General features: G+C 43.3%; 1 protein-coding gene across 1 annotated transcript in view; it reads left to right on the top strand.

The window, feature by feature from the left end:
• TMC7 (transmembrane channel like 7) overlaps positions 1 to 6,178 on the top strand; it is a 49,164-nt gene extending 42,986 nt beyond the window's left edge. The window contains exons 13-15 of the mRNA XM_027098119.1: positions 441 to 596; positions 3,125 to 3,203; positions 4,060 to 6,178. Coding sequence (XP_026953920.1) covers positions 441 to 596; positions 3,125 to 3,203; positions 4,060 to 4,134 — 310 coding nt within the window. The 3' untranslated portion in view covers positions 4,135 to 6,178. The remainder of the gene's footprint in view (positions 1 to 440; positions 597 to 3,124; positions 3,204 to 4,059) is intronic.
• Positions 6,179 to 10,369: the final 4,191 nt, after the last annotated feature.

Here is a 10,369-nt window from a genome sequence, read left to right as displayed (position 1 = left end):
GTGTGTGTGTGTGTGTGTGTGTGTGTGTGTGTGTGTGTGTGTGTGTGCTTCCTATCCATTCATCTGTTGATGTATACTTAGATTGCTTCCACGTCCTGACTACTGTAAATAGTACTGCTATGGACATGGGTATGCATGTATCTTTTTGAATTAGAGTTTGCTCCAGGTATATGCCCAGGAGTGGGATTGCAGGATCATATGATAACTCTTATTTTTAAACTTGACCTTCTGTCCTGAATTTCCTATAAACTGGAAGTCAGGTCTAGAGACTTGATGAGATTTCAGGGTAAGCATTTTTGACCAGAATATTCCAGAAGGCCCATGAGGTCAGGCGGATCCTTGTGGGTCACTGTTAACAAAGCTTTGTGGGTACGCAGAGGAGGGATGCTCAGCCTGTGCTGCAGGCCTGGCCCTGAGCCCCGTGCTCTGTGTCCTGGTAGCATCCCTTCCTCCAAAGCCTGTGGGCCCTTCACCAACTTCAACACCACCTGGGAGGTGGTCCCCAAGATGGTGAGCACCTTCCCCAGCTCGCTGCAGTCTCTGGTCCATGGCATCACGTCGGAAGCCTTCGCAGTGCCTTTCTTCATGATACTCTGGTGAGTGAGAACCACCTGGATTCTGCAGGTATTTTCCACTGTGGCTGGTGGGCTCCTCTCCGCTGGAAAATGGAGCTCAACCGCGCCTCTTGATATGGTACCAAACCTCTCTGAGCCACACTTTTCCATCTCTAAGATGTCAAAATAAGACCAGTAGTAATTCTTTCAGAGGGTCACTGAGCAGGTTCAGGGAGATCCCACTTGTAATTAGCCAGAAGCCTGAGTTATAAAATATAACCCAAGAAATGTTGCCTATTATTATATTACTGATTATTCACAAAATTAGTTGCTCTTTGGAAAAGGAACTGGTAACTGGGCTGAGAGAAGAGCACCAGACTAGAAGCATGCACTTGAACCCTGGCTCTACCACTTACAAGCTGTGTGGCCTCAGGTCATCACATACCCTCTCTGAGCCTCGATTTCCTCACCTGGAAAATGGGAATAAGAATGGCACACACCTCGTAGGGCTGTGAGAAGAAGGACACATGGTGAAGTGCTTAGCAGAGGACCTGGCCTTTAGTGAAGGCTCGATAAATGACAAGTGTTGGGTGCAGGGGCGACGAGGGATTTTGTGCAGTGATTCACTTTGAGTGTAATTCTAATCACAAATATCTGTTGAGGACTTACTTTGTACTAGGCATTGTTCTGATTACAGCCCATTCTCATTATTCATAAATTCCGTAATTTTTTTCTGTATTGCAAATGTGCTTACTAGCTAAAATATTTTTGTAACCCCAAAATCAGTACTAATGGTGTTGTTTTTGGTGATTATTTGTAGACATGCATAGACTAGTAAAAAATTTGAGTTGCCTGATGCACAGTGTCTCAGTGCCTTTGGGCTGCCATAGTGAAATATCATAGACTGGGTGGCCCAACAACAGAAGTTTATTTCTTACGGTTCTGGAGGCTGGAAGTCCAAGATCAAAGTGCCAGCATGGTCGGATGAAGAGCCTCGTCCTGCTTACAGACTTCTTGTATTCTCATATGGCAGAAGGGACTAGGGTGCTCTCTGGAGTCCCTTTTATAAGGGCACTAATCCCATTTGTGAGGGCTCCTCATGACCTAATCACCTCCCAAAGGCCCCACGTTCTAATACCATCACCTTGGGATTAGGATTTTGCAACATATGAATTTGAGGGGGGGACACAAATATTCAAACCATAGCTCAGACTGTAACTTAAGTGTCCTTCTTGTGATCCATTTAGTGCGATGTTTCTTGCATTTTGTGCTTTTGGTTGGTGATTTCACTGTTCACGCGTAGAGCTGAAGTGCTGTCTAGGGTTCCTAAGTGCAAGAAGGCTGGGATGGGTTTTATGAAGAAAATATGTGTGTTAGATAAGCTTCATTCAGGCACGTGTCATGGTGCTGTTGGCTGTGAGTTCAGTGATATTAAATAAGGTGTCTTGAAACAGAAACAGGATTATGTATTAATAACCTTCTCTCTCAAGAAACATAAAACACAGTATTGATCAGTTGACAAAAATGTTGTGACCAGGGGCATAAAGGAACCTATTCTGTATTTCCCCCCGGGGCACTGGTTCAGTGTTCCTGGAGACTATAGAACAGAAGAGAAGTACCACAAATCACTGGAATTGATTGTAGCTTACATGTATTAACTCATGCAATCAGCACAGTTATCCTACGATATAGATATTATTAGAGGAAAACCCCACCATAATGCAAGAAAGGGGTTAAAGAATTCATTTGTTAAAGGCAGGATACCTTTGATATTCATAAAATGATGTGGGGTTGCAGCCAGTTAGCCTGGAATTGCAAGGATCTCAGAGTCCAGCGGTTCCATCCTAATCGATTCACCCCAGCTGTGGTTTGGCCGGCACCATCTGGTGGTGGTTACCTGATCTGGCTTCCACATCTTTGGGGGTCATTCTTATCCTTGGCCATGAGGACTTCCAGAAGAGAAGACTGACATCACTGATTCCCATGGCCCTCAGCCCTCTCTGGGGAGACTGGACAGGCAGCCACCTCCCCTGCACAGAAAACAGGAACCAATTGCCAGTCGCTTTTATTCAAAATTGTATTATCTTAGGCTTGTTATCACTGGATTTTCCTCTATTATCCCCATTTTATAGATGAGGAAACTGAGGCCAGGGAGGTTCCACAGTGATCACCCACAGCCAGTTCTTTCTGTGCTGAGCTGGCCTTCTGGCCCATCTCCTCCTCTCTCCCCTCTCATGTGTGTGCCAGGGGAGCCTCAGCAGCGTTTAATATTAACTCTAGAAAGCAAAGCAGGAATCAGTCTCTGCTGCCACTGCCCAATAAAACCCCTCTGCCTGTTTCATTTTTTCTTTTCTTTTCTTTTTGTTGGAGTATAGTTGGTTTACAATGTTGTGCTAGTTTCAGATGTATACCTCTGGCTGTTTCTGATGCCCTCTGCTTGGGAGACGTGAGGGTTTTCTTTCTTTTTTTCTAACAAAAGTAAAACTGTTCCAGGCGAAGTGTGTCGGGTTGTTTTCCAGTGGCCTTCAGATGGTACAAACTCCCTAGTGACCTCTCGCCTTTTGTTGCAGTCTCGTCATGTTCTACTTCATCGCCCTAGCAGGAGCGCACAAGCGGGTGGTTGTCCAGCTCCGAGAGCAGCTGTCCCTGGTAAGAAAGCACCGGTCCCAGGGACAAGGCTGGGACATTTACCCAGGACACTGAAAGGAATGGGGAGCTCTTCCCAGGGAGAGGGTGGGATTTCCCATCACCACTCCCCCAGAACCCTGCCTTCAGGCTCGGCCTCCTCCAGCCCCATTCATTCCCTGACTCATCCATTCCCTCAACATTTGTATCCTCATACTGTGCTGGGATACACAGGTGAAGAAGAGAGACAAGGCTGCTTAGTAGTTAAAGAAAAGAGATAAATTCCAATTGCGATAACTGGTATGACGATGATACAGAGAGGTAGTTAGAGTGGCGGGTGGACCGTCTGCTGCTGAGATGGTGGCCACGGAAGGCCTCTTTGGAGGCGGCGATGGTGGAGCTGAGACTCGAATGATGAGAGGTGCCAATTATGGGAGGTCTTGGGCATGAGAGTAACAGGCAGAGGGTGCATCGAGGAGTGAGCTGGGCACTGCTGGGCCCAGGGGGAAGGGCGGTGTGGCTGGAGGGTGCAGGATGATGGGGAGAGGCAAGGCGATGCTAGAGTCACAGCATAGCTGGGGTCACAGCATCACCTGAGGGCTCTGGTGGGAAGTTTGGGTTTAATTCTGAGTGTGATGGGAAGCCATTGGAGGGTGGTAAGTAAAAGTCTGATGTTCATTTTTAAAGGAACATTTTTACAAGGCCGCTTTGTGGACCAGGGGCTGGGGAGGGAGGAAGAGTGAAAGAGGCAATTTGGAGGTCATTGCCATGGTCCAGTGGTTATTACCTACCAAGTCTGATAGGTAATTTCTTAGGTCGAAATAATGATATTTGTTTCCAAATATATTGAATGTGCTCTTGAACCTGTCTGTGTTTTTAGGAAAGTCGTGACAAGCGTTATCTAATCCAGAAACTAACAGAAGCCCAGAGGGATATGAGGAACCGGCTAGACTGACGGGGAGATGCTGCAGTGTGCGGTTTACAGGCTGGCCTGGTGACCTGCCAGCCTACACCATCTACCTGAGGTTTTAGCAGAAATTTTTAAATATATTTTTCTGGAATTTGGGCCTTTCCTGCCAGTGGTTCCATACGTGCAGCTCCAGTGCCTGTGTTTACATAACCCAGCCCCTGTTTAATGCTTTAGGGACTTAGAAAAGTAGGTTTGCCTGAGGCCCAGCAGCTCAGGCTCAACCAAAACACTGAAGCCATTGAAGGTTTTCAACCAAAATTGCGGAGAGACCATTTATAGTTCTACAAGCTTATTTGTATTGTCTTTTAAAGTTAACTGTAGAGGTCATCTATCCATGAGCCTGGGTTAGTTCTTTGGAGCCAGGTTCTGGGGGTTTAGGCTGAGAGGTGTTCCTTAAGAAGTAGTGACTCTCTAGGATGGTTCTGTAGACTTAGAATGGAGACTCGATTTTTTTTGAAATGGAGAAACCCTTGAATTGTGATGTTTGGACCAGATGGTGGGAGCATGAAGAGGATGGTTATGTAATTTCAGCTACATGAGAATATGTAATATGAGAATAATATTCTAGGAGAGAAAAGCCCTTCCTGCTGTGCGAATGAACAAGGCCCCGAGTGCCCTGGATTGAGCGCTATGAGGAGGGGAACAGCGGCAGGATGGCAGCCTGGATTTCGTAGCTTCCTGGGCATTTTGACACAGCTTTGTTACTCAGGGCAAACTGCCTTTAAGGGCCTGGATATCCACAAAACTTCCGTCCCTCTAGTCCTGGGTTTGGGGACTTGGCAGAGTGCCATCCGTATGGAGAGGCAAAGTTTGTCTCTCAGTCTTCCAAAAGCCGTTTCCCTTCCTGCACTGAGGTCTCTCAATCACACTTCATGGTTCGGAGCCAGGCTGGAAAGGACCGTTGAGTCTTTGAGTGTTTCGGCATGTGGGTTGCAGCATCAGGCCAGCCTGTGCCGGTGGACCAAACTAGACTGAATGCTGGCGTCTTAAATGTATGTATTCATATTTGTAAGGGCTGTTGTTTCTCTCGTGCTTAAAATTTTTAATTTTATTTTACAAAACATGCAGAGTATCTCTTCAGATTTCCGTTGCCATAAAAACCGTCTGCGATAAATACCTCATCACTGAAACTGATATCTTTAAACCTTTTAATATAAGCCTAGATTATGTTTTTTTTGTTTTTTTGGGTTTTTTTTAGATTATGGTTTAATGTAAGCAGTTTTCATTCTAATACCTTCAGAATCTTTTTCAAAGTACTGTAGTTTTGTAACGACCGTGTGTACCTTCCTTCTATGGTTTTCCTTCCTTTCACTGGCTCTAAACCTTTCCTGGGGGTAGCCTGGAATTTAAAGGTGGGTGCAGGTTTTAGAGAGCTGCTGCTGTGAAGTATATTTCCCCCCCTCCCCCCATTACTCAAAAATGATTGCCTCCTTGCTCTGAGAAGCAAAACAAACTCACCATAGTTAACATATTTCTGTGTACTTGTCCCTTTGCCAAAGTTTTTTTTTTTCTGCTCTTCTACAGGTAGTATTAACACGGGATATTTTTATACCTATAAAACTGATGAGGTTTTCTTTTCTTATCTTGTTAAGGTTTATGAATTTTTAAGTCTAATAACTAGTATCATGGAATTTTGAGCAAACGGAAGTTCATTCCATCCTCACTTTTAAAAAATTCTAAATTGTTGGCATTTTTGCCTAGAGAATTTATATGTATAACATTCTTGCCTTCACCATGCTTCTGAAAACAGTCAAGTTTTCTGTGGGGTGTGTGTGTGTGTGTGTGTGTGTGTGTGTGAGAGAGAGATGGAAGCTGTTTTCTTTCCCTATTATTATACTGAAATATGCTAATATATTCATTTTAGTTAAATGCTGCTAATTTGCATACTTCTTACTTGAATGTTTTTATATATTTTGATAACTTTAATAACTGCGGATGATGTCTGTATAATTGTTAAAGTGCAGCTCTCGCTAACAAATGTGCATTACAACTACTGATTAAACTATGTCTTGAAGATTTTAAAATGTGATTCTGTGTATTTGAATTCTTGGAGGCGTCTTGTTAGCAGTCAGGTGATCATGAAAGCTGTAACAGTTTGTAAAGTTGCTCTTTACCTTTTCCTAGAATCAGAAGAAAGAAGTGTTTAATTATAGAAAATCATCAAATGAGTGCTTTTAAGACTTGCTTTTAAGCCAAGGAGGGATGTGTGTGTGTGTGTGTTTTAAACTTAAAAGACAAAGTTATTTCAAGACTCCCCATCCCACCTCCCAGAGGGAAACACTGCTAATAATGCTTATTTTATTCTCCCAGAAAATTATATATTCAAGCAGATATGTATCTGTAGTTGTATGTGTGATATTTATTTATTTATGAGCTTTTCCATTTTTTCTCCTTAATAACATCTTGAAGATCTTTATATGGAGAGTAGCTACTCATTCTTTTTAATGACTACATGGTATTCTTCCATTGTGTCAGTGTATACTTTCATAATCATTCACCAATACTGGATACTTAGTTTTCAGTCACTCCCTCCTCCCATCCCCCTGCCCCGGACCCCACACACACCTCATGACAAGTACTCGGAGCTGGAATTTTGAAAGTACATGCAAACATTTCTCTTTTCTCTGTTCTATCCCATTGGCTTCAGGTTCTTGTTCTTTATCAAGGTGGCCTTGCACTTTCTTGCAATCACAAAATATTCTAATTCCAGCAAAGAGAAGAATCCAGTTTGGCAAGTCTTTAGTTTGCATTAACTCTTAAGTTAGCAAAGTAAATTCTTGCAGCTACATATCTGATTGTAGATACCCACTTGGGTAAGTATTGGAGAAGAAAGGAATTAATTTCCTGGGATGGCACTGCAAGGTCTGATCCCTAGGAAGATAGAACTTCTGAATGTGTCTTCTTTATATAGGGTGTTGCTTTATTAGTAAATTCCATTTGGTGTATTGTCTTTCCAATGCATGGGATGTACTGGGGACATAGAATGGCTTTGTACTTTGTGTAATTTTGTACAGGTGTCTTTACCACTGTGAGATAAAGATCCCTTATCTTTAAAATGGAAAAATAGGGCTTCCCTGGTGGCGCAGTGGTTGAGAGTCCGCCTGCCGATGCAGGGGACACGGGTTCGTGCCCCGGTCTGGGAAGATCCCACATTCCGCGGAGCGGCTGGGCCCGTGAGCCATGGCCGCTGAGCCTGCGCGTCTGGAGCCTGTGCTCCGCAACAGGAGAGGCCACAACAGTGAGAGGCCTGCGTACCGCAAAAAAAAAAAAAAAAGAAGGAAAAATAATATAGACATTCACTTCTATTTTTGAGGATTGAATTAGGGAATAATAAGCCTTTTCTTTATGAAATTTTGTATTCTCATTACAAAAATACTTGTTTATTATAGAAAATAAAGGGAACGTTGAAAGCTACAGAGAAAACAAAAGTAAAAATCATATATGAGCAATATGTGTGGACATCCACTGTTAGTCTTGGCAAATTCCCTTTAAGGTAGAAAGAACAGAGTGAGGGAGGGAGGATGAAAAGAAGAGAAAGAAAAAAATTGGTATTCTCATTTCTTTTTCATAAGTGTTTTCTCATTTTATCCAAAGTTCTTTATAAGCATTTCAGTAGGTTACATAACATCATACAGATGGATCAAAATTTTTTTTAAAGTTTTTGGCCACACCCCACGGCATGTGGGATCTTAGTTCCCCGACCAGGGATCGAACCCACAACTCCTGCATTGGAAGGCAGAGTCTTACCACTGGGCCACTGGGGAAGTCCCCACATTTTTTTTAACATTCCCTTGCTGCTTAACATTTTGTTTTCAAATGTCCCTGACAATAAATGAGACACACAAATCTTTTTTTTTTTTTTGCTGTACGCGAGCCTCTCACTGTTGTGGCCTCTCCTGTTGCGGAGCACAGGCTCCGGACACGCAGGCTCAGCGGCCATGGCTCACGGGCCCAGCCGCTCCGCGGCATGTGGGATCTTCCCGGACCGGGGCACGAACCCGTGTCCCCTGCATCGGCAGGCGGACTCTCAACCACTGCGCCACCAGGGAAGCCCGAGACACACAAATCTTTGTCAATATATATATATTTTTTTCTTTTGAGACAGAGACCTGGAAATGGGATTATGGCCAAGATTTTAAGGCTTTTGAGAGCTAGATTTATACTCAGGAGTTTTACATGAGAATGTTACAACACCCTCACTTTCACCAACTATTTGGATTTAAAAAGGTATATGGTAGTCAATCATAATTTTAAATTATTGCAGTGTGTTAATTTGAAAACAATTAGCAACGTTATTTTTACAATGGCAGTGTATCTTAAATATTTTATAGTAACGGGTAATTGAAACACAAAAGACCCTGAATAGCCAAGGCAATCTTTTTATTTATTTATTTATTTATGGGTGCGTTGGGCCTTCGTTGCTGTGCGTGGGCTTTCTCTAGTTGTGGTGAGTGGTGGCTGCTCTTTGCTGCAGTGCGCGGGCTTCTCATTGCGTTGGCTTCTCGTTGTGGAGCACAGGCTCTAGGCGTGTGGGCTTCAGTAGTTGCAGCGCGCGGGCTCAGTAGTTGTGGCTCGCAGGCTCTGGAGCGCAGGCTCAGTAGTTGTGGTGCACGGGCTTAGTTGCTCTGTGGCATGTGAGATCTTCCCAGATCAGGGCTTGAACCCGTGTCCCCTGCATTGGTAGGAGGATTCTTAACCACTGCGCCACCAGGGAAGCCCATAGCCAAAGAAATCTTGAGAAAGAAAAACGGAGTTGGAGGAATCAGGGTCCCTGACTTCAAACTATACTACAAAGCTACAGTAATCAAGACTGTATGGTGCTGGCACAAATACAGAAATATAGATCAATGGTACAGGATAGAAAGCCCAGAGATAAACCCACAGACATATGGTCACCTAATTTATGACAAAGGAGGCAAGAACATACAATGGAGCAAAGATAGCCTCTTCAGTAAGTGGTGCTGGGAAAATAGGACAGCTACATGTAAAAGAATGAAATTAGAACACTCCCTAACACCATACACAAAAATAAACTCAAAATGGATTAAAGACCTAAATGTAAGACAGGACACTGTAAAATTCTTAGAGGAAAACATAGGAAAAACACTCTTTGACATAAACCACAGCAAGATCTTTTTTGAACCACCTCCTCGAGTAATGAAAATAAAAATAAACAAATGGGACCTAATAAAACTTAAAAGCTTTTGCACAGCAAAGGAAACCATAAACAAGATGAAAAGACAACCCTCAGAATGGGAGAAAATATTTGCAAATGAAACAACGGACAAAGGATTAATCTCCAAAATATACAAACAGCTCATGGAGCTCAATATCAAAACAATCCAATTAAAAAATGGGCGGAAGACCTAAAGAGACATTTCATCAAAAAAGACATACAGATGGCCAAAAGGCACATGAAAAGATGCTCAACATCACTAATAATTAGAGAAATGCAAATCAAAACTACAATGAGGTATCACCTCACACCAGTCAGAATGGCCATTATCAAAAAATCTAGAAATAGGGCTTCCCTGGTGGCGCAGTGGTTAAGAATCCGCCTGCCAATGCAGGGGACACGGGTTCGAGCCCTGGTCCGGGAAGATCCCACATGCCGCAGGGCAGCTGGGCCCATGAGCCACAACTACTGAGCCTGCGTGTCTGGAGCCTGTGCTCCGCAACAAGAGGCCGTGACAGTGAGAGGCCCGCGCACCGCGATGAAGAGTGGGCCCTGCTCGCCGCAACTAGAGAAAGCCCTCGCACAGAAACGAAGAACCAACACAGCCAAAAATAAATAAATAAAAATTTATATTAAAAGAAATCTAGAAATAATAAATACTAGAGAGGGTGTGGTGAAAAGGGATCTTTCCTGCACTGTTGGTGGGGATGTACGTTGATACAACCACTATGGAGAACAGTATGGAGGTTCCTTAAAAAACTAAAAATAGAACTACCATATGACCCAGCAATCCCACTATTGAGCATGTACCCTGAGAAAACCATAAATCCAAAAGAGACATGTACCACAATGTTCACTGTAGCACTATTTACAATAGCCAGGACATGGAAGTAATCTAAATGTCCATCAACAGATGAATGGATAAAGATGCTGCACATATATTACTCAGCCATAAAAAGAAGCAAAATTGAGTTATTTGTAGTGAGGTAGATGGACCTAGAGTCTGTCATACTGAGTGAAGTAAGTTAGAAAGAAAAACAAATA

Source organism: Aethalodelphis obliquidens, unplaced genomic scaffold, assembly GCF_003676395.1.
Source record: "Aethalodelphis obliquidens isolate GAN/ISIS:26980383/991018 unplaced genomic scaffold, ASM367639v1 scaffold120, whole genome shotgun sequence".
Classification (NCBI taxonomy): Eukaryota; Metazoa; Chordata; class Mammalia; order Artiodactyla; family Delphinidae; genus Aethalodelphis; species Aethalodelphis obliquidens.
This window is presented reverse-complemented; position numbering and strand designations above follow the sequence as displayed.